Genomic DNA, 24,173 nt, shown 5'->3' on the forward strand with positions numbered 1-24,173 from the left:
ATGCACCACGGAGGTGCACCCTGCCCTTCAGCCTCTGCAGAGGAGTTCTGCGGCACAGACAATCCTGTGCTAAGCCTGCAAGGTGCTACCACCCTGATTTGGGGTGAGTGGAAAACAGAAGTAATTAAAACGCTATTTTAGAGTCTGCCTATTTCTACAAAATCAGTTTTAAAAGACTAAAGGGACAAATCATTGGAATCATCTGAGACGTACTCATTTGTACTGCTTTGCTGCAGCTGTCCTTTGTTTTTTGCTCAAGAAAGACCACTGATAAAAGCACAGCTCTGTCTCACACAGAAACCAGCAGCAGAGTAATTAAAACAAAACTGTCAGCTGAGCACCTCGATTAATGAACTTAATACTTCCCTTCAGCCCTCTCAGTTCAATACACGTCAGGGTGGCTAATACAGAGACACGAAGTTACCCCGACCTCTGCCTCGTTCCTCCGGTAAGAGGGGTGCAGCGATCCCTGCGACCGGCGCTCTCCTGACACGATACCACGCAGCCTCTGCCCTTGCCTACGGGACCGAAAGTAAATTAATTTCCTTTCTCGCTGCCCGCAGAAGAGGTCAGATGCTATTAATCAAAGAAATGGCACACGCTGAGCTATCAGTCCTCCAGATGAATACGGAAAAGGAGAAAGCCATGCCATTAAAGAGCTGGCTAACTAGACGGGAGGACACGGCATGCTCCAGACGAGAAGCATCAGGCTGCTACTGAGCGCGCGTGACCCACACAGCAGAGCTGTACATGCAGAACAAATCTGGCACATCAGAAACTGCGTGCACACGCACACGCATGCATATGCAACACCCAGAGCTGCCCAAGGCCCCAGGAGAAGTTCCCTAAGCACTAAATTAATTACATGAAACTACCAAGGCGACAGCTCTTCCCATAACAGTTATCTGCGTTAGCAATTTCCACCCCAGCAGCTCCAAAACCTGTTGATAGGCTAACACTACAACCATCGCTTGGGAGCGCTGGACTCTTCTCCCTACCAGACAGAGAAATACAATTGATCAGTCTGGTCTGGTAGTAGTAACGCAAAGAGCAGAAATACAACTCCCAAAGACAAAAAAAGGGAAAGGCAGTTATGCTTCAATGCTTAAATATCACTGTAGCGTTTCTCTTGTAGGACTAACGCCCTTCAGGGAAAACCAGGTACAGGACACAGCCAGCCAGTCGGTGTTTCGCTGCATGATTCACAAGGCACACAGCCTTCCACCTGCCACATCACCACATGTCCGGCATGAGCACAATAAGGCGCTACGGTTATTTTTTTTTTTTCCCATTGACCATCTAATGCCAGTGTGTCTTCTGCTGAATACAAACTTCAGAGAGGTTCCTGGGAAGTGCTTGGAGGTTTCCTCACGAGAAGTGGGACAGTTAAATTAGCAGGCAGAATGCAAAAGCAGCAGTACTCCAGTCTGAATATCAACCAGCGAGGTTTTCCAGGCACTATCAATGCAAATATAAAATCCATTCCTTAAAATAAGGATGACATTTTGACTAATATGAAACATACTTCAAAAAGTATCTAGAAACACATTAAAAAGCTGGAAGAGAGAGATGCACACTAACTCTCATTGTCTTGGGGTAGGTATAACAGACAGGATTTTGGCATCTACTCATCAGTTACACAGTGCAAAGCAAAGAGAGAGGCAGGCTCGGGTACGCAGGAAACGCCACCACGTCTGAAAATGAAGAAGAGTCAGACAAGGCTTCACACGATGAACAGGAATGTTTGTGTAACGTGGCACTGGCCTCCAACCCAAGGGAGGCATCTGTGCCAGCACGCTGCCAAGCCTGCCGCCAGAACTGAGTGTGAATTGTGGGTGGCACTCCAACTCGCACGAGGTATTCGCAGGCAGCAAGAAGAAAGCAACAGCTCAGCTATTTGGCAGCCACGTACGTCATGGGACCAGCAATTCCCAAACCGAAAAGAGCTGCCAACCTTCTAGGCAGCGCATTTTCCATAATCGTTGGAATAATGCTGATGACAATGAAACAAAGAACAAACTACATCATCCTAGAATGCAGCCCCCTTGTGTCCTAGCCCCTCCACCAAAACCCAGAGCAACGTCCAAATTTCACACAGCGTAACAGGAAAAACCAACAGGATCTTTCATACAACGGACCACGTAACTTTGTATGTCACAAAATTCTGGCTAGCAATTCAAATATTCATTCCTGTCTTTCAGTGACTCTTGCCAGACATCCATGTCAACAGTAAGGACACCTTGAGATTTCTGTTAGAAAATTAATCCACCAAAGACGTGCTCCACGTGGAACTTGTGGCTCATGGAGGACCAGACCGTACTTTCCAAAGCCATACTCAGTAATCCTGCTGTAAGCCATTAATTTATTCTGGTTTCCACCACTTACCAAGTACCTCACTAACATGCAGAAACAATGTTCCAGATCAAACTATTTCTAGTCTTTAAACTCTGCCAGCGTGCCAGAGACAATGGTGTACTAAAAGGATTAATCTGGGAGTGAGTTACGGACACTACAGCAGGTAAATTCCCTTGCCTCCCTTCTCCCAAAGAGGAACGAAACTTTTAACCACCTTTAGAAAGTCTTGGCCAATGACACAAAATCCTTCAGGATGAGCAACCTCTTCTCAATTTAAAACACACCTGCACACAAACAGAACTATGTCCCACTGCTTGTAGTTCAGTATTCAAAACACAGGTGAAATCAACCGAAGTTTTTATAAGTTTATATTAAATTAAAAATCAGTTGTGTTGAAAGAAGAGGTCTCAAGAGTGTACCCAGGAATTGCTTTCCACTGCTCTATTTTTGATACTTCCTACAAAAAGTCCAGTATCTGTCATATGGTACACGAGAAGACTGCCATCCTAACATGGCCCTGCCAAGGACACAACAACATGCTCTTCATCTTTTGGATCAAAAGTGGTGTTTGAGTAAAACATACTCCATCTGGGCATCTATCACTGAGTAGCAAGAGGCAAGTTATTTACATTTCTAAGAAACCTGGAGCACAAGATCAGTCTTCTGCCCACACAAAGGCAGGGGGGACTCACCGATACGTGATCTCATGACCAGAAACAGCTTGAACGTCCCAGAACTGCCCAGAACTGAAAATTTCCATTCAAATACTGTAACATAAATGAAGCATTCTCTAATACTGCAAAAAGACCACGCTGTGTTAACATAAGATGCATTGTTCTCTTCCAAATTGCCACTTTGGTGAAAGCATTTTATTGTCGGAAAAAAAATAATTTTCCTTTATAGGTTTTAAAGGAAATGAACCAATAAAAACATAGACTCATCAGAGTCTTGTTCATTTAAATGAGCAGCCAAGCAGATGAATAATAAAAGGTCACCAACACTGAAGCAATCCAAATACCACAGCAATCTTATGATCGGTTCGACTTTAGCCCAAACGGAGGTCTCTGACAATATTCTCGTCATCTCTTTGCTAAGCAACAAGAGCTTCCTCAAAAAAACTATTCGTTCTTACAAAACAATTTTTATCTAAATCTCTCAAGGACTCTTACTCAAAGCAGCAAAGGAAGTGCTCTCCCTCTTTGTAAATAAGGACGGACAGAGGAGTAAATCCAAGGTCGCAGAGGCAAAGGCAGGGCAAGGACCTGCTTAGCTTTAAATCTAGTTTTCTATGCCACAACTGCTTCAGTGAAATAACACAGGATCTCATTACTCAAAGTATTAAGCTGGAAAGCAGAGGGAAAAAAGCCTTTCGGAAACCACAGATTTCAAGCCCTACACAAACATTCCCACCCACATACTCCATATAGGGGTCAGATGCAAAAAATCCTCAATACACAACCCACAGTCCTGAAAACTCTTAAAAATGTCCTTCAAGTACCTGCTTGGACATTCTTAGCTGTGCAAGAATGGTTGTTTTCTGCTATTACTGTTCTGAAAAAGAACCACTATTCACTGTGGTGATGTGTACAATGATGTAGAGGCATTTGAGCAAAGGATTTATTCATCTCATCTCTACAATTGCTCAAGGAAGGATAAACAGGATAGCAAAAGCAGAGAAAAGGCTAAACTTAGCACAGCATCCTCCCACTATGTGTCACTTAACACATTATGTATTAGCAAACACTACAGGCTACTGTGCAAACAGGCTATCTAAAAACCTCCAGCAAATTAATCATCCCCTGCCCTCCCGTTTCAGCCTACAAGCCACAAGACGTCTATCGTTATACAGCTGTTTAGTAAGGGGTGATGGGGAAGTCGTGGAGGGTTCAGTCTCAGAAACAGGTACAGTAGCAGAACAGTAAGTTCTCATTATTTCAGTAATACTGAAAACAACTTCACTCACCTGCCTTTCACATACAAGCCATTAAGCTATATTTGATCTCTCAGAGCCTCTGAACTCCAATCAAGAAATCCAATAAGCCACCTAGAGTTTTCTTTATTTCATATTGAACAAATATAACCCTGTACTAAAACCAAGGTAAAGCCAAAACACCTTTTCCCTCCCTCCACACCACTCTAGTGACTTCATCCTAGCGTCTGGGATACAAAACTTTTACAAATTCGAAGTGGTTTCCACTGTATTTTACCCAGTAACAGACTGTGAATTCTCACTTTGCCCATTACAGAACTGGACATTTCAGGCTACTGTTAACTTCGCTTGCAAGAAAATACAGTTTATTTACAGAGAAAGAAAGGCAACAGCCAGGAGGAAACAACAGGAAGGACTGACATGGACCAGATTTTAGGCATAACAATACTGCAATCAAAGGAGGGACTGGCACTGTCTCCAATTCCCTAGCTTAGGCCAATAATTGCAATACCAGCATCATGGAGCTCATTATCGGCAAACAGACTCTCATAAGAAAAAAAAGTTATCCCACCCTGAGCATCGTATTTCCATAACCAGACTACACCATGACTCAAGCCGGTTCACTGAAAGCTGACTCTAACCTCCCTGTGCTGCTCTGCAATCCTCATTCTGTACTGCAGCGGAATCGCATCCTTTGGTGCACTGCCACGAGCCGTACCGCAGAGTGTACCAGAGCAGCTGCTCTCTCCTGCTCGCTGGTCCTATCAGACTGTCCGTGTACAGCAAACAGCTAAGCAGGTAACTTTAGCCTGCATCTTAAAAATGTATTGTAATTGCTACATGATCTCTTTCGCATTGTTAGGTCTTTCCACCACAAGCCTGCCTACGTGATTGACTCACTTTTTAAACAAGTACAATTACCTAATTTCCTCTCTTTGTAAGGTTCCTGGAGCTTTTTTCTAAAAGACCAATGCGTGGTGAAGAAGGTGGTCTGTTTATTTAACTCAAAAGTAATTTTGGTTTTGCATTGAATCAAGCTGAGTAAGAACATACCTCTTCTTTTCCAAGGGTTTTCAGATGATCCAGGATCTGTGCTATCACTGTTTCACACAGTTTATTAATTTCAGCCAGGAACTTGGAGTCTCCACCATACAGGGTATCATTGGAATCAACTGCAGAGATGAATTCAAGCTTAGGTCTGGTTAAAGAGCTATGCATTTGTTTGCCACTGAAAACACCAGCTATTTATAGCAGCTCAGATTTGGAAGTTATAAAATGACCCTCCTCCATGAAACACAAACAGAACCACCTTGTCTAAGCGCCTACCACTTGGTTGCCTACCACGTCCTCTTGATTTTAGGAACAAAATACTGAAAAGAATCTTCTGTGTTAAAGTCCTGTATTCCTGGATGCAGCCAGGTTCAAAAATTAGTGAAAACAACAAGATTTTCAAAGGAAACTGTGGTGTTTGGTTTTTTTTTTTCTTAAAACCTTGATTATCTCAAAGTCACAGAGAAAAATTCAGAAAGTATATTTTCACTTTCAAAGCCCTTGAAGGATTTTTTGGAGGGAGAGCACTCTTGAAAGTTTTTAGAGCTTATATAATTGTGATTTTAAACATGTGTTTTGGCCTCATTTATTTATAATGTTTTACTAAGAAGTTACAAGAAATGTGTAAGTTTAAGTGTACTCTGGGTAAATCAGAGAGCACATAAGATAAAAGGTCATCCCCTGTTCCCAAGTAAACTTCATTTTAAGTAGCTCAAGGTACATGGTCCATCTAGAAAAAAACATCATCCAGCTACAGGGGAAAAATTACTAATTTATGTTCCCATGCTCCTCTCCACTGAAATCTAATTAATTTAAATTTCTCATCTTGGCATTATGCAGTTATTTTGGTCATATAAAAAATGGAATGAAAAGCAGCTAAACCACATTTCCTTACAGAATTTGAACAACAGATTTACTATGGAGTAGTAGTTTAACTGACAACTATTTTATGTGCTGCTAACTGCAAGAGATATTCCTGTTACGGCTGGTAACTCTGACATACTATTCACCAGAACCGCAGAATACATTCCAGCCTGCTTCTTTGTGAAAGCCCTGTGCAACTAAAAGAAAAAGCCAAACTAGCTTGGCCTCTCAGACTAACTAGTCTTGCCAGTATGCTTTAGAAGATTTGATTAGTACTCTACCTTAATTTAGCAACCTCTCTATGATCAGAAGGCAAACACTCAAATTTTAGAGCAATCAAAATATTACTACAAAAAGACTACAGCCATTTTATAAAATGCAAAATCTTTAGAATTTTTTTCTAGCTACTCTGAAGATTGTTGTAACCAACCACCCCAATTTCCAAAACTGAAAGCCTGCCTTCAAAGCAGCAAGTACATCATTTAAATAATGAAGACTAGGCATTACATTCTGAAAACTGGAGTTGTTAATAAAGGTGAATGAAACACCAACGATAGGTATAAGTCAAGTTGATATTTCAGACTAAAAGAAAACCCTCCACGCGTAAAAAGTTCTAATATTTACTTGAAAAGTTCACAGTTCTAAGTATTTGCATCACCACCACCAGGAACAAAGTAAACCACTCTGCACAGGTTCACTTTAAAGAACAGACTGTACATCTGTGTGGCAGCCACCTCCCAGGATTATTTTAAGTTACAATATCTGGATGTGTGCGGGAAAAGAATCCATTCTATAAGATTAACTACCACTGACCTTCGTTAACTAGGTACAGTGATAGCACAATACTACAAATTGCAAGGATCCAGAGCCACCCTTCTGTATTACCTTTATCTACATGGTAGATATATGCTTCCTGAGTCATTGCAGACAGCAGATGCAAAACATTAGTATAAATCCTGACTTTGTCATCGCTGTTATCCTCCCAAGTATAATCCTGGATCACATTTAGTAATCCTCGCACAAGAAACAACACTCCTTGCTCTGGATGGTCCTACAGAAGAGAAGAGAGGTAAGTCAGAAACCACACCAAAACCACCCCAAACCAAAAATGGGATTATTTGTGGTCATTCAGGGGTTGAGAGTCACAATATTAGCCCTGTAAAAGCAAAAACTACAATTTAATTAAAGCTGACAACTACTTTTCTGAAGTGTGTTTCCTGCAAATCCTTTTAAAATTTTGTTCCAGTTTCATTCTAAAATGCCCATTTGACCCATAATCATAAACTTGATAAGCTCACAGACAAGCTCTGAAATGCTTTGTCTTCTAGTCACAGGGGAGTAGTACAAAATTAATTGTCAGCTTCTTAACAGCTAAGCCTCCAAAATTAAATATACTGGGTAGGATTTTTTTTATTAAAATAATGTCAGCAAGCTATGGAAACAAGTATATTACTCATATAATTATGAGTTTCAGAAGAACACCTACACTGGTAAGTCAAAGTTACAGACAATCAATAATCTTTTAATATGAAAGGAACAGAATTAAAAAGGCAACTGCTTTACATAAGCTATGAATTTCTGCAAGCAGTTTCAGTACTGCACCCAGCTTATTTCAAGCTGGCAGTTGGTGCAACGATGGCAACGTATGCAGGACAAATGACAGCCCACTGGGGACATTTCCTTCTGATCACGTTTCCTGTAAATAGGAGAAAAAATTATGGAAGGTAATTTCTGAATGCCGGTTATTTCATTGCAAGTCCTCCTCCATCACTGAGTCGGAGAGGCTGGCTCTCCCTCCTGTTGATGGTGTATTAGAGTAATTTCTCTGAGGCGCATCCTGCTCTGAAACAGCCTTCCTTATAAGCACACAGCACCTCCACGCTGCCGGCCGTGTGTGGCTTGGGAGACCCCTTCCCCTTCCGTCAGAAAAAGGAGAATACACCGCTCCAATTAGGAGGGTTTGGACAGCGCTGTGCCGTGTGCTGCTTCACCAAACATGCAGTCAAAGAAAAAAAGGAAGGAGAAGCCGTAGGGAATGTTCCAGTGAGGAGGAACAACCTACTTTCCCCGAGAAAAATGAATAAACCTCACACTTTTTCTTTTTCCTCTTTTTTTCCTTTTTTTTTTTTTTTTTTTTAAACCATGCCATTATACTGAGCCAACTCTTGCTGGGAAAGAAGCATCTTCTCAGAGAGGGTCAGAGCTGTGAACAGAGGGAGGTAACATCTTCAAGTGTTACATTTCCAGTGCAGTGACATCTTGAGAGTCACGAGGCCTGGCTTTCTTCTCCAAGGTCAGCAAAATACCTTGGCTAGAGAACTTTTATCTCAGGTCTTCCAGATTGGTTTACAATTTTTCCTCATCTTTTAGCTACAGCTGAATACATAGGAAGGAAAATTACATAGGTAACTCTACTTAAACTTGACAATTGGTTAAAAATTGGAAGGGTGTAGAATGGTATTTATTTTGTGAAATATTAATCAGAAGAGGAAGGTTGCGCTATACACATCTCCTAATGACTGTTTTCAGTCAAAAGATTAGGCAACCTATAACAAAGAAACTAAGCGAAACTAATAGAAACTAGAGCTCTACATTCTTCCTCTCCTCAGGTATTACATTTTATGAGCGCTCAGCTAAAATACCGCTTTTCTGCAAGAATCTGTTAGAACAGTAAAGGATGTTTACACAGTTAAACGATGGTGAGATTTCACTCTACCCCAAATCCAGTTAAGCGCAAGGTGCTACTGAGCCAGGCGACATTAACGCCGTACCTCCACCTCCGAACAATTGTCCTGCCTCCCCGTTTTGCTCTGGGGTGAGTGTTTTGCAGCCAATGAATAAATCAGCTTGTTTGTGGAAAACTAACCACTGCATCTCCCATCTCCCACTCCCAAAAGCCCAGTCTACTCTAAATTTTTAAACAGGAAACTCAAAATATCTACTAACCTACGCGCTATTCATATACACACAACTTACCGGAACAACTAATAACGTGGAAAAAAAGTTACAAAGGAATTCCAGGAGGAAGGCATCAGAAGGTCGCATCTTTCCATCTACACTGATCATTTTTGGCACTTCAGGAACAAGGCTCACCGCAGCTTTGAAAAAAGCATCAGCTACAAAATAAAAATATAGTTGCTGTGTTATCACTCCAACTGCGCTGGCAGTCATGCCTGTGATCCAATGATTGCTTCCAGTTTGTTTCAAAGAGACCACAGAAAATGAACGTACGCTTAACTGCAAAGAAACTCCAGACTCGGCAGTCAAAATCTGCAGTAATTCAAGTGATGCTGTTTTTTGAAAAGAAGTTCCCACATCACTCGAGACCTTCTGAGATTATAATTCTTCTCCTTTGCTTAATAAGAGGACACCATTGTTTCAAGTATCTTGCACATACAATAAAAAATTTAAAAAGCACACAATTCAAAATTGACTTATCTAAAGAAATGCTTATGCCAGGACAACGGGGAATCCAAAGAGGGGGAAAGGCGTGTTAGACCATGCTAACTTGTTCACTAATTCATTCGCAAAAGGCTGTTACAGTTATCGGGAAGTATGGACAGCTTCATTTCTCTAAGTATTTACAGTCACAAAAAGTAAACTACTAATACAGTACCAGAACCTGGGGTATTGCTGGTTACCTAGATAAAGTGATTCTTTCAAAGAATCACAACACAGGAATTACAGAAACCATCCACCATTATGGCCTTGGCAAAATAGCTATTAAGAGGCTTTTTGTAACTCTTTATTATGACTCTAATCCTACAAAACCAAAACAAAACACCCCACTAGAACATCTATTCCTCAGTTTACTAAGTTAATATTCACAAATTAAAACCAACAGTATTTTCCCTCTTACCCTAGAAGACCTCCCTATATATGTTAAGAGTTCACAAAAAATTCCGACAGCAACATTCTTTTGCATTTTCTTGGCTACGTTTCAAAATATCCAAGTATCCAAAGCCCATTCAAGTTGTTTAGCCATATACTTCAAAGCATCCTTCGGAATTAATACTGTATCTTTATTTTACAGGAACAGAGACCGAGGCTATGAAATCAAATTTTAGCAAAGAGAAAAAGAGAATTCTTGGTGAAAGCCAAGAGGTGTTACAGGGCTGGGACGGAGATACCACTGAAGGCATGCACGAACATTTCCAGGAGTGCAGCTTGCTCTGGAAAAATTCATTTGAGCACATGAGACTCCAAGCAAATTTGCTAAATATAGTACCAACTGATATCTAATTTAAGCTTATGAGGAATACCAGGGAAACATGTGCTTTGGAAAAACTGTAATTCTTCTGACTCTTATTTCTTTTCAGCACACGAATGCTCAAGCCCCTCTGAACTTTTCAGCGCTTAGAACACAGACCCCTTTAGTCAAATGTCATACTTCTTTTATTCTGCACATTTATTTTGAGGTGAAAAATGGTTTTATTTATTTCAAACAACATATAAGTTTACATAGCCAACCCAAAGGAAGGTAAGTAATCTTTCTCTGAGCTTTATTAGAGGAAGGAAAGCAACAGCAGATGTTAATTCTAGCACAAGTAAATCAATTGCTGTCACTTCCACAGTTGTCTCAGCAGGAAAAAAAAAAAGTGCATGCCCCACATCACCATATAATCAAAACATGTGACCAGACAAATGAAAAGCGTGTCTCAGAAAACAGTCTGCATGCCCAAGTGCCCATGGCTGGGCAGAGAACACTCCTGCCTTCTGATGTGATTTCGTAACGGGACAGGAACCACCTATGCAGCCATCAGCCTCCGCAGCGAAAGAGAAGAGCTGCAGAGCACCTCACCTTCATTCGCTGCCCGCTCTCCCAGCGATCACAGCCCTAGACATTCTCTGCTGAGCTGCTGCCTGAGCACAAACCCAACACCTCTTCTCCTGGCTATGAATAACTGCCATTTGATTCGATTTATGCTTCTCGACCTCCCACCGTCGCTGCACACGAGCGCTGCCTTCCCCTCTGGCTGTCTCAGCATGCCGGGGAGACCCCCACACTTCTAATTCTTCTTCCTTGCCTTGTTCCCCCTGCCCCTTGCACAAGGCAACAGGGCAAACCAAAAAAGCCAACAGAGCATAAAAGCAGGTAATTGCATTTTCCATTAAAGAGAATACTTAGAATATTTTACCATGGTACATCCAGAAGTACTGGCAAAGGAAAGTACGTTCATTTTGCTACGAGTTCAGCCTATCTGTGCTAACCACAAAACGGTTCTTATGCTGGAACACTACAAGCACATTCACCCCAGGTGTATGTGCTGCCTAAGAAGCAAAAATACAGTCACATTAATGCAAAGGTTTTATTAGAGAGTTTGTGGAAAACTAACAGTCCTCCAAACACTACCCGCCTGTTCACTTGTAGAGAGGTGTCAGAGTATGCATCGCATGCTCCGAGTTTCGAAGAAAAGTTCACTAAATAGGTTGCCACAGAAGTGCTGACTGCTTTCTTAGGTATGAAATAAGCATCGGTACTTAATTCTGAATTACACTAGTTATGAGGTTATGCGACAGTGCTTTCCCTGTATCTTTTAAAAGTCAATTTACAATGCCGTTACTGTAGACACGTTTCAAGAGAAAACCATACACCCGCTTTTCCTGGCTTCCAAAAGGTATAAGGAACCACTTAAAAAGCACCAATAACCATGACGATGTTATGCTCTTGATTAAAAAAAAAAGATAAAAAAGGCTTCTTCTGGTGAAGGATGCTATTTTCTTATCTGCCTAAAGTACGATACTGCTTCTGAAGTGAGCCACTGTTAAGTTGGATAAGGGGAGAGCAGCCTGCGCATTGCAACAAATCATCATGATAAAGTCTTCCCAGACCGCTGTTAATATCTTGTGCAGTGCTCCGAAGATGACATACTTCATGCTTCACTAAACAGATCCTTTCACAGCAGCTCCTTCATTTTGGTTGACCATAATCCAATAAATCTTTCCCCCCAAGCATACATACATGCTGACCTTCAGGCTATGAAAACTAGCAGTCTTGGCTATCCAAGTCAGCACTTCCACTGATACTCTCCTACAGAAAAAGCAAGTGAAATTGGTGTTGAATGTCTTGTTATTGTCAATATTCATGATGGTACGCACACACATACATTTAATTATATACAAACACAAATATATGCACCTCCATAGATTTCTATACAGCAATCTCTCTACATATAAAAATTTAGCTTAAATTGTATTTGCTGCATCTTGGCAAAAAACCAAGGAGGGGCAAAGCCATTAGAGACGGGAAAACAATTAAGCTCCTTAAATCCACCTTCAAAGAGCAAAAGGGAGTGAGTTTGACATACCTACACAAACTATTTTTAATCACGGATACAGTGACACACAGCTAAGCCCACCCAAAGGACAAAACCAGGGACCAGATGCAGTCTTTGCATTCCACATCACCTTCGTGTCCTACGATGCTGTCAAACATATTTTAATGCTCTGAAGATTCTGCTACCACATCCAACAGATGCTGGAAATTTAATGAAGCCTTGTACTCCAGTGCAAAAAAATTAATGGGAAGCAAGCGTGGGGTTTTTGTTGCGCGTGCACCCCCCCTTTTTTTCTTGTTGTTAATTAATGCATTACTGTTTTGACGACCAAGCATTGCAAACATTTGGTATTCCTTCTCCTCACCTTGGTGAGTCACTGTGAGAGTTTTGCCACGTTGTTGAAATGTGTTTTTCCCTTGAGCTATTGTTCTACTGAAAATTATATGTCTTAAAACCCTCTACGCATCAATTCCAGTCCAGAAACTACAAAGAATTATTTGAAGTAACAAAGATGACATAAGGAAATGAATGCGCTGCTGCTTGGTGAACTGCAGCATACTATGTTAATTCATATTAATTCATACTAAGAATTAGCTGCAGATAAAAAGGTAATTATGCAGATAAAGCTTGCTAGTGCTAGTTTTAGGACTAGCTTGATTACAGATTGTTAGCAAGGCCTTAGTACTTCCAAAGGCATACAGAGGCGTAAGTGGAAGGGAAGAGTCGTACAGGATGATCATACGGTATGAGCAAGAACACTGGATACAAGATATTTTATTCTTAAGCTCTAATCAGTAAATGCAACACATACTAAAAACACTCCCAAAAAACCCCCAAAAAAACCCAACCACAAATTTCAGCCTGCCTCTCTAAATTCCATGTAATCCCTAAAGACTGTGAGGTAAAGTATCATCAGCAGTCTTTAAAGAGTAATACTGGAAACTTTGAAATAATAAGTGCTATAGTTAAATACTGTAGTTTCTCCTGGATATATGAGGTGGGGAAAAAAAATTGAAAAAAATATCAAATGAGCAGACACATGGAAAAACATGATACGACACTGAAGAGTCAATATGGTTTTTGCAGAGAGAAATCATTCCTCAGAAGTCTCTCAAGTTTTCCAAAGAACCAGCACGTTTGTATTTAAAAGTGACCCAGCAAACGCAAATACTTAGATTTTTTTAAAAACACTTAACGATGTCCCTCATACAAAAGGCTCTTAAAACTAAGCTGACAAAACATAAGGAGGAAAGTCCTCCTGCAGGATTCACAACTTAATAAAGGATGGGGTGGAGAGGGAAAGGAGCAGGATTAAAAAGTTTTCACGGTGGAGTGAAACAACTACCGCATTCCTTAAGGTTTTGCAGCGAGACGTGTCCTTACGGCGAGCTGGGAGGTGACAATGTTTGCAGACTCGTCTGGAACGTGACTGCAAAGCATCGCAGATGGATCTCATGATTCTGAGCAATAAAGCAGCAGATGAAATCTAATATTAGTAAGGCATGCAGGGAAGGAAACAGCCCTTGCTATAACTATGCAAAGATAAGCTCTAAATAGGCTATTTACGCTCACAAAAGATTTTGGAGTCATTATAGATGGTTTCCTGAAAACTACATCCTAAACAGCTGTCGAAAGGCAAGGCAATTATAAGAATCATTAGGACAGTAATGGAAAACTGAGGTGTCATTGTATCATTTATACAGCTGCTGTGCATTTATACCTGGAAGACAGTCCTGATCTTCCCATTTCCAAAAGGATAAATAGAAGATTAAAAAAGGTGCTAAGGCATGGAACTGTTTCCTTATTAGAAAAGACTATACTGACACACATTCTTCAGGAGCTTATCTACTCCATCATCTCATAGGTAGCACAAAGAAAATGAACCAAGAATGACTGATTTTTTCACAGCACCACTAGTAAATGAGCTGCATGCACTGAAACACTCAGCTAACATTTAAAAAAACATGCAGAAATAAATCCCTAATAGTAGATTTCCAAGTAGCATGTAACGGTGGAACTCATTGTCACATGAAGTTACAAAGGCTAAAAAGTAAAAATTGATCAAAATAATTAAATTCCTAAGGATTGGTCCACCTGTTTTATTAAACACCATGGTCCATATGCAACCTGTGTTGAAGGATGTATTTAGACCACCTGCAGGTGAAAGCTAGGAAGCATCATTCTACGTTATCGTTTCCTTTACGCTCCCTTAGTAGATGCTGCTAGACACTTTCCAAAACAGGTCAGGGGCTAGACAGACTTGAAGAACTGACAAACTGATATGAAATGCTAGTCTGAAAAGCTTACAGAGACTGAGATGTCATCCCTCTCACATCACATGGAAAAGCTACTGGCTGAGATAAAGAGAGGAACAAATAAAAACTGTGTGAATGGGAGAAGTTTTCAGCTGTGGAAATCTCAGGTAACAGTACAAGCCATAATTTTGTTCAAGCAACATTTAGTATGACTAGCACGGAAAACAGCATCGCATCAGTTCCTCCCAAAGCTACTTCGCTGCCTTCAAGGAAAACAGGATTTAAAAAGGTAACAGCATGTACTGATCTCACCAGAGAAGCATGATCCAGTAAGTCCCAAAATCTGTAAAAAATTCTTCAGGTTCTTATTTCTCTAAATTCTTTACCTTAAATTCTCTTTATTTATAGTCTATTTATATTCATCAGATCTATAAAGATTTTAGGAGATTAAGAAGGAATACTAAAAATTGTTATCTCATGCTACTGAGAAAATACACTAAAACATTATTAGACTATGATTAAAAACTGCTTATTAGATATTCCGTACCATACATTCTCCAAAGTGTAGCTGAAGTCTGTCATATTTAGAGAACACTCATTGAAAAGTAACATTTTCTGAAGCAGAAAAAAAGAAATTCCTTTTGCAATCTACTAGTGAAACTGTGTTTCAGCTACATTTGAAGAACAGAACAAATATCTAGAAGTACTTTAAGTACTGTACGCTTCAGAATTAAAATCTGCATTTGCTAAACAAAATAAAAGATCCGCGTCAGTTAATTTGGGGGACAAAGACTCTCCATTTTTATAAAGTTTTATGTTTGACAATATCCCAGTGAAATCTGTCACACGGAGTCAGTTGAATTACTTTATTCACTCAGCGTGTTACTTCTGAAGCGAGGCAAGGACTTCACAGCCTTTAAAATAAAAATGCCGCTCAACACACATTACCAGAAAGTTGTGTCATCTCTACCCGCCTCCTGAATGCTGTGACCAACAATTAAAAAGTCACGCTGTCTGTTCTTTGACAGGCAAAAGCAGCATTTCCACAGGGAGGAAATACATGCAATTAAAATAACACCTATATCTCAGAAATCCAGAAGAGTGACACAACGGAGCATGCATTTCATCTCAATTTAGGCCAAGCACTCCCTGTGACAGAAAGCATGACTGATGAGATTTTATTACTCTATGTTGGCAGCATGCAGCCTTCTGTGGCCCAGTTAAAGAAAAATGAAAAGCACATCTCTAAAATCTAGCATCTTCCCTTCTAAGGTGGGCTTTTAAAAGGCTTTCCAGAGGCACAAACTATGCATCCAGGACAAGATCACCTAAAACATTCTGAACGTAATTACAGATTCATTTTATTTAAAGTACCTCTTGGGAGGTGGAGACAGAAGAGACAACAGCTGTGCTTAAAACACGTTGAACAACATACCTGGACAGACATCCATCAGTGTATTAATACTGGACTTTCCATGAGCCTATAAATTCATGTTTCTGACCCAATTGCATTGTATTAATGAAAATCTATTCCAAGAAATATTACAATTACAGTTTTATAATACTGAAGTATTTGGGTGAGTTCAAACAAGCACCACAGAGTTGCTTTGATTAACGGTGTGGCAAACCCCAGGGGACAAGGCTCTGATTCGACAGAGGAAGCAGGAACAGCGAGACACAGAGACCGATGCTCTGTGACCGCTGCCCCTCGAGATGGGGAATGAGCCAAAACCCAAACTCCTCCACTTACAAGCAGATTCGCCGTAGCTCTCCAGTTGTTGGTAGCTTATCAGTGCAATCCTCAGGTCAGCAAACTATTTACTGTTACAACCCACACATCCTCTTCATAAAAAAAGCAATCTTTTAAATTCCCCTTATCTACCCCAAAGGTAATTTTATTCGTTTTTCAAGTTAGGTACATTGGCAATTTAGAGAAATCTTCCTACTGCCAACAGAAGTCTATCCTGTGAAATTCAATTTTGTTGCATGTTTAGGTGAAAACTCAACTCACTGAAATAGCTAGACTCCCTGTAGGAAATTAAAATAAAAAAAAAAATTCTAAGAATTTAACTCGCTAAAAACAACAGCTGGAATCTTTACAGAGAAGCTGCGTGCACATGCACACGCACGTGCCCCACTACTGACTGAGCTATCAGATCAGGTACATTACCTTTCAGTTTTATTTCTCTTCCCAATTTTAAACTGATTAAGCTAATTCCAGTCAGCATGAAATAAAGGTTACACAGAAGGCACAATTTCACCTCCTAGCCTAATGCTATCATTAATTGCACAGTCTTAAAACTTCACTTCATGCTGCATTAGTTTTAGTAGATTAGTGTCTAATTGGCATCAGTTAACTCAGTTAACGGACTGGATTTAAATTTCCTGTTATGAATTAATCAGTACTTCTTATATACATGAAATGCATTCAGTTGATACACAGATTAAATTGTGTGAAAGGTAACTTTCAAGGACACGTTATCTGACTACAAAACATCAGAATATGCAAAGACAGTTCACAAAAAAAGTCCCAAGACTGGTGTCACTGTTGCCTAACTGGTTAACACATGCTAAATTACTCATGCAAGCAACTTGTCTCTGAACACAAATTATGCCCAAAACAGCTTTTCTAAGGAAGTAAAAAAGGGTGTAACAATAAAACCTTGGTAAACGAAGGGAGTTCCCGAACACCAGAGGGTTTTTTTGCACGTTTCATTTCAACAAAAGCTGAGATGGACCAAATGCTCCTCTCTCTTGTGGGTGTAAAATTCAGGAGAGAGTGGTTAATAGATAGACATTTGAGATTGAGTTCATAATACTTTGCATTTACCTGCTACCTTAAAAGATTTCAGAGTGGGGATCCTATTCATTATTTAGTGAGTGCACTGTGTTCGCGTGTCAAGCAACAGCTGTGCACGTTTATAAACTCTCACACTGAAAAATCTAGACAATTGTTGGGGCCCAGGAGTCTCACTCAGAGAAGACTTAGATCACAAAAATAGTGGAAATGCAGTTTATAAATTGAAAGATTATTAAACCCCAGAGTTGGTCCCAACATGGGCAGGACATAGTCCTCAAAGACCGAATATTACAGAAAAACTGCTTTAGATTTGCTTCCAGCGAGAGATGCACTGCAACACAGCAACAGTAACAAAGACTGATACAAAGGATAAGGTAAGCTGGTCAATTAAACAAAACATCATAGGAAGAAAAAACAAGTCCATTTTTGGTAAACTGTTACCTAAAAAGAAACTGCACAATACAGACAGTGCACAACAACAGACTTTGCAGCTCTTTTATTTGCACAACATACTTGGACACAACAGCCAGCTTTACTCTAAATCCCTCTGCTTTGCTATATGGGCAGCATCAGATTCAAAACAAAGAAATACAACAGTCACCCTGTACTAAAAAGTCTTAATCAGCATCCTAAGTCAGCTTGTTTGTGCAGCTGGAACTTACTGGTAAATGCAGAGCTTGGAAAACAAGCTCTCAGGAAGAAGCACAGAGCTAAAACAAAGAATTAATAGCCACAATAAAAGATGTTGCAAAGCAATCCAATTTATTACTCTCACAGCTCCACTGAAAACATGTAAAGGAAAAGCATTTACCATTGGAAAGCATTTAAAGTCAGTATGGAAACTGCAAGACAAAGTAGAATGACATCACTTTAAAAAGGAAAACAAAGATTTGCAAACAGTTAAAAGTACGAGAAGACTTTCAGAATAGGTAACTGTCTTCCATTTGTGATACGAACAGGAACAAGATCATATTAAATGGTGACACAGACTTCAGGCCCATTCTGGTCCCAGAGTAGCTCAATTTTTTTTCCCCCAAATCACTTTTTGTCAGAATTTCCAATTACTTAAGACTGAGCTAACAGGATGGCAAACAACTGTACTCAGGCCCTGGTTCAACTAATAATGGAGATCAAAAAAAGAAAAGATACTTTTTGTTCTTCATATTATCTGGTATTACTCCATCGTTTCACTCTGATATAGTGGTGCATTTCCTTAGCTAAGCATTTATCACACATGTGCTTTGATAGCAAGTTTCTGGTGTCCTTGACCTAAGTTTTAATTCTTTTCCAGCTTGTTGCGGGATTTTGTCAGCCTGTGAACTACTACACAGATTAACTAGTTTCTTTTTCCACAGTTATAATAAAGAACATCATTTGTGATTAGAGTGCCTGCATAAGTATGCAGGAGAAAAACATTCCATGCTTTCCATAATTTCTAAGTAATTTAGGACAACCTACCTCATAGATATGACTACGTCAACTAGAGTCAGCTGTCTTGGTTATTTAGATCACAGGATTAGTGTTAGAATTGAAGAATTGCTTTAATATGACAAGTTTTCACAGTGCTTGAAACAGGGCTGTATTTTAATTACATCACAAATATATGACTTGTGATTTCAACCAAGTTATTATTCACAGCTAGAAATATTTCTGAAATAGGAGAACCTTTAAGTCAACAAATTCGTGCCTTACCTTGTGAAAGACACTGATTTGCCAGAGCAACCTGTCCAGAGTGTAGGTACAGATTAAGACGTGAGAAGATACTGCTCAGAGATGGAATTGTAATGAAGCAGAAGGCAACACAAGCCTAAAGCAAATAAAAAAATGAAACTGAAGAAAATTCCTTATAATTCCGGAATTATAGCAATCATTACTGATTTTATACACGGTTAGGAATCAAAATCTGTAAGTCAGTTTTGGGAAAGACTTTTAATAAAAAGCAAACGTTATGTGAAGTGCAAAATCAGCAACTTCAACCTTCTCATTATTATGTCAATAATTATAATAGTAGTAGTTATTGTTATTATGAGTGGATTAGCTCAAAACTTACTCTCTGACTCTAGCTCAAAGAGATCCTCTCTCCTCAAGCAAGCAGCTTGCAGCTCAAGACCAAAATCTAACTAGAGGAGCAGAGTCCTGGTCCTCAGGGACAGCCCCGCTGGTGGACACGGGGCGGGGGGAGCAGACCTCGTGCAGCATGCTGCACCCCAAACACCTTGCTGGAGCAAGCGGCTCCCAGGCACACAGAAGTTGGCCAGTGTCACCATAACTATCCTTTCTCCAGGACATTGTGCAGGGGTGCCGTGAACAAAAATCTATTAATTAATGGTAGCATATGCAAACATCTTCACAACACGTGAAGGTGAAGACACCTTCGTTGCTATGTTTCAGGTGAGAAGAGGGGAACACAAGCAACTTGCACGGCCTCTGCTCATTTGAGCATATCTATACAGACTCAGAGGCACTAAAGCCGAAAGGAACATTTTATTTGAAATTCAAATAGTGATTTCAGCATATCAACGCTGATATTATGAGACAGAAGTTTAAATATATTCTTTCCCCCCCATCTCCCATTCTCTCTGTGACTGAGTTGCATAGAAATTAAGTATTTTATTTCAAATATAGCTGAGCTTTCTAGAACTCACACAAACACCTCTCCAATGAACCTTCTTTTGGAGAGGGAGTTGATCTTGCTGCTCTTTTTTAACACAAAGCTATTAGATGCTTTGGGTATATTTTTTTCCTTAAACGGCAGCATTTGGCTTTAGAGAGTGAAGATCAATGGTAATGAAAGAAAACGAGACTACAAACAGTGTCAAAAAATACTAACATACTGTTTTTGCAAAAATAATAAACTTAGGTGGCAGCAGAGTATTATCTGCTAAGAAGGTAGGCTCAAATTTATTAGAGTCAGACCTACCCTGACAAACGCAGCAGTCTTTCTGGAATGATTTCCTTTCATCACCTTTCTTGTTTCCATTGCTAGTTGGTTCACAGACTACACATAAAAACAAAAAGCAAAGAATTAAGAAAAAACGCGCAGATCTATTAGGTCAGCAGCAAATAAACTGTATGTTTTACTGCATGCATTTAGAGAACAGAAACTGTCAAAAAGGACCCTGATACGGTGCTGTCATCACCTCCTTTGTGGTGTAAAAATCGTGATTGCTAGCTAGCGCTCTTATTACAAAAAAACAAAAATAAAATAGTAAAAGAATTTAAGAGAAGATACAATGTTGTAAGGAATCAGATGCAGCTAATGCTCACCTGACATGTGACTCAATACAGAACAGAGATTAACCTTCCCAATCACAGCAGGACTCTGCCTATATGCAGCGAGACAGTCTAATCTCTCCTAAATCGAGGATTATAGAAGAGAGAACCCAAATTCTGAATGCACGAGAGTGCCATTTATTTTATTAGACATGAAATTTCTTGCACAATAGCCAGTTTGCTTTGTTGCAAGGATATCATGCATGCCTGTCAAGCAAGAACTTCAGAGCCTGGGGTGATAAAATGAGAGATGAGATCAAAGTCTACTTTAAAAACACCTGATAAAAAGATTTCAGACTTATTTTGACATAGACCAATAATCTGGGCAGGGAACGGGAGAACGGCAAATATATTCCCACTTATCAAGATAATGTAGATAAATTGTAGCTTACATGAATCAACTGGACCAGAACAGGCTCCAGATTGCAAAACATTGATCTGGCTTCTACATAGAAACTCAGCTGTTGCTCAAAGTCACGACCAAATGAAACCTATAAAAGAAAAAAAAAAACCCAAACCCTAGATTTTACCATTGCAGGCCATTAACTTTAAGAAATACAAAACTGCATGCAGATAAACCACAGATATTCAAAAGTCAGAATCCCCATATACTGGTAAGAAAAAAACCCAAACACCATTAACAACAGAATAGCACCTGAAGAATCTCTGTCCTTTTAACTACCTGCTTTCCAGGATACCTGAAAGTTTTGCAGGGTTTTTTTTGTCCATAATCCACATGATCTTCTACTTTACAGATCTAGTATTTATCAAGAAAACAAAATTGAAATCGTAGATTTGCAAAGTGTTTTCAAAACTAGCAGAACTCTTGATTCTTTACAGAACAGGGACAAAGGCTTAGTATAGATCATACTTAAAAAAGCAAAACAAAAAACCCCCAGAAAAACAGAAATAGATCAGTGAATCTGTATTCAGATTCCTGTAATTTGTAGTTGCTAAAGGGCCTCCAAGAAAAGTTAGCATTCTCCTAACTAGACATACCAGTAAGGAAAGCAGGTTTTCCTCAAGTCTGGTTAATAAATATATGCTTATATAGTATGGCAAAAGCCTGCAACCGTGCATGCTGGCAGGAAAGAAGTCAAAACCAGCCCTCGTGTGAGAACACTCTACTTCCAACCCTCCAGATTTTAAAAAACCAAGAGCTGTCAGCTGGAGTGTCTCAGCTGCCAATTAAAAGCCTAGCAAGAGAAACAGTCTCCAGGCAGTCTGTCTACATTTATGCATTCAAATGGAATTTTTTTTCTAATAGAAGTAAAGGTTGCATTATTCATTATTTCTCAAGCTACACGCGTAAGAAGTTTTTACAGAATTAAAATAAAAATTACATTTAATCCATACAGTGAAAGATCAAAGGAAATGCACCAGAAAACAAAGGATTGCTTCTTACATTACAGACAACTGTCTTGGCCTTTCTTCTATTTGTGCAACTGCTGAGTCTGGAGCCCTAGTGTCAAGAAAGCTTCTCTAAAAATATAAAATTTTCCATAAAAAAGCCTGACTGTAGGGATGACTGTTACAACTGCTTTTCCCTCCACATCTTAATGTGCGCCAGTTTAAAATGCATAACTAGTCATGTTGCTGCTATGGGATTTATTTTTTCCCCCCTTAAACCAAGACTATAAAGCCACATCAAATATTATTCAACGTGGGAAATCCAGCTAAAGGAAATTACACAATATTATACTGCACATAAAGCTTGATAAAGCAAAATTATATTTAAAACATATTAAATAGCAAAATATTATAGCTGAAGAGAAAGCAACCATCTAAAGATAAATCCATAGAATTGCAACAAAGAGGACAAGTAGAGACAAAGCCTGTCAGCTCTGACTCTGGGGAAAAAAAGCCAGGCATTGAGAGTACCTGGCTAGAGAATAAAAAAAAACTTGAGCACATCTCCCTAAAACAACCTGACATCTCAAACACAACAGACAAGAACAAAAGATTTTACTGGGATAAGAGGGAGGGAAGGGTTAAAAATTAATTTCAAGACAAAACAACAGAGTTTTTGTGGGACTACTAATCTGATGATGCAAATTATCTTATTTGTAAATTAATATAAAAAGAGATAAGAATAACATACAAGTTACATTTATTTTGTGTTTTTTAAAGCTGGTATTGGTTCCATTTAGAGGTGGGTAGTGGAACTTCACTCACACAAATCACCGACCTCTCTGGTGCTCTAATAGGCAAGACATTAAATGCTCTAACTTTTAAATACTTACCATGTTTTACATGAGATTTAAAAAACCAGCAGAAAATATGATTAAATAAACAACGTGCACTTTAAACTCTCATACTGCACCATGGCAGCATCAATACTGTATGGTATTTCTTTCAACACAGGCACACTTATTTCACTAAAATACATGGGTTGAGGTTTTCGACGGTCTGAAGCAAGTCAGACACTGTCTCTGATTCAGCTACACGGGCACCTGTTTCTCCTGGGGATCTCAAGAAAATCCCGGCTATAAGGTACAGCCCAACAGGTGCACACAACTGTCAACTCACCATTTTTATGAATCCATTTATCAAAGCTGCTAACATTCTTTTCTCGTCCTCAAGCGTTAGTGCGCTATAAGAGAAAATGTATATGGCAAATTTTAGAATATTGCTTATCTATCTGTAAAAGGTTCAAATGATACATACTAATTTATATAATGTTATGTCCATATAAAATATTTATTGCGCACTAAGACCACTAAGCTTGTAATTTTAGTTATAAAGCAATAAAACTAATTTTAATATGAATATTACCAAGTCAACCATGTGCCAAACTAAATTCCAAATTAAAAAAAAAAAGTAAAAATTGCTAAGAGTGTCTTTACATTTTACAGAAACTCAGATTTTGGCATGAGAAGGAAGCCAAGCTAACATTCTTCTCTGCTTTACTGCAGCAAGCAAATGGCTTCGGTCTTGTGTTACAACATGAGAACTTGAGTAGGAACCAATTATAAAAACCTAAAGAAATTAGTAAATCTATTCTTAGAAGAAAGTTATCCTATTTAAGGAGAAAACCTTTTAAAATACACTTTAAAAAGTATATGTAATAGTTCATGTATTAATTTTAGAAACAACATTAGTTTATAGTTTTGTTTGGGGTTTTTGGTGTTTTGGTTTTTTACTAACCCTGCCACATAATTTAAAAAATAATTAACATCCCTTGTTACAGTGCTGCCTTTTTGATGTTTTAGTAAGAACTGAACTAAACTGGTATGTAAAAAGAGTTTCGTTTCAATATTATCACAGATATTGTCTACAGAATTTAGATTCTTGTCTACAGAAGAATCTAAATCTGATTTGAAACAAATTTACATCACATTAAAATCCAGTAAGTCAAACCTGTTCAC

At 39.2% G+C, this 24,173-nt stretch overlaps 1 protein-coding gene across 4 annotated transcripts in view; it reads right to left on the minus strand.

Annotated features, from left to right (window-relative positions):
- VPS35L (VPS35 endosomal protein sorting factor like) overlaps nucleotides 1-24,173 on the minus strand; it is a 55,901-nt gene that overhangs the window by 2,020 nt on the left and 29,708 nt on the right. For all 4 annotated transcript variants that reach the window (XM_054843594.1, XM_054843593.1, XM_054843595.1 and 1 more), the window contains 7 exons: nucleotides 23,335-23,398; nucleotides 21,198-21,296; nucleotides 20,453-20,530; nucleotides 19,225-19,339; nucleotides 9,176-9,315; nucleotides 7,085-7,250; nucleotides 5,339-5,457 (listed from right to left, as the gene is read on the minus strand). In XM_054843594.1, coding sequence (XP_054699569.1) covers nucleotides 5,339-5,457; nucleotides 7,085-7,250; nucleotides 9,176-9,315; nucleotides 19,225-19,339; nucleotides 20,453-20,530; nucleotides 21,198-21,296; nucleotides 23,335-23,398 — 781 coding nt within the window. The remainder of the gene's footprint in view (nucleotides 1-5,338; nucleotides 5,458-7,084; nucleotides 7,251-9,175; nucleotides 9,316-19,224; nucleotides 19,340-20,452; nucleotides 20,531-21,197; nucleotides 21,297-23,334; nucleotides 23,399-24,173) is intronic.

The sequence above is a fragment of the Grus americana genome, chromosome 15 (genome assembly GCF_028858705.1).
Source record: "Grus americana isolate bGruAme1 chromosome 15, bGruAme1.mat, whole genome shotgun sequence".
NCBI classification, from domain to species: domain Eukaryota; kingdom Metazoa; phylum Chordata; class Aves; order Gruiformes; family Gruidae; genus Grus; species Grus americana.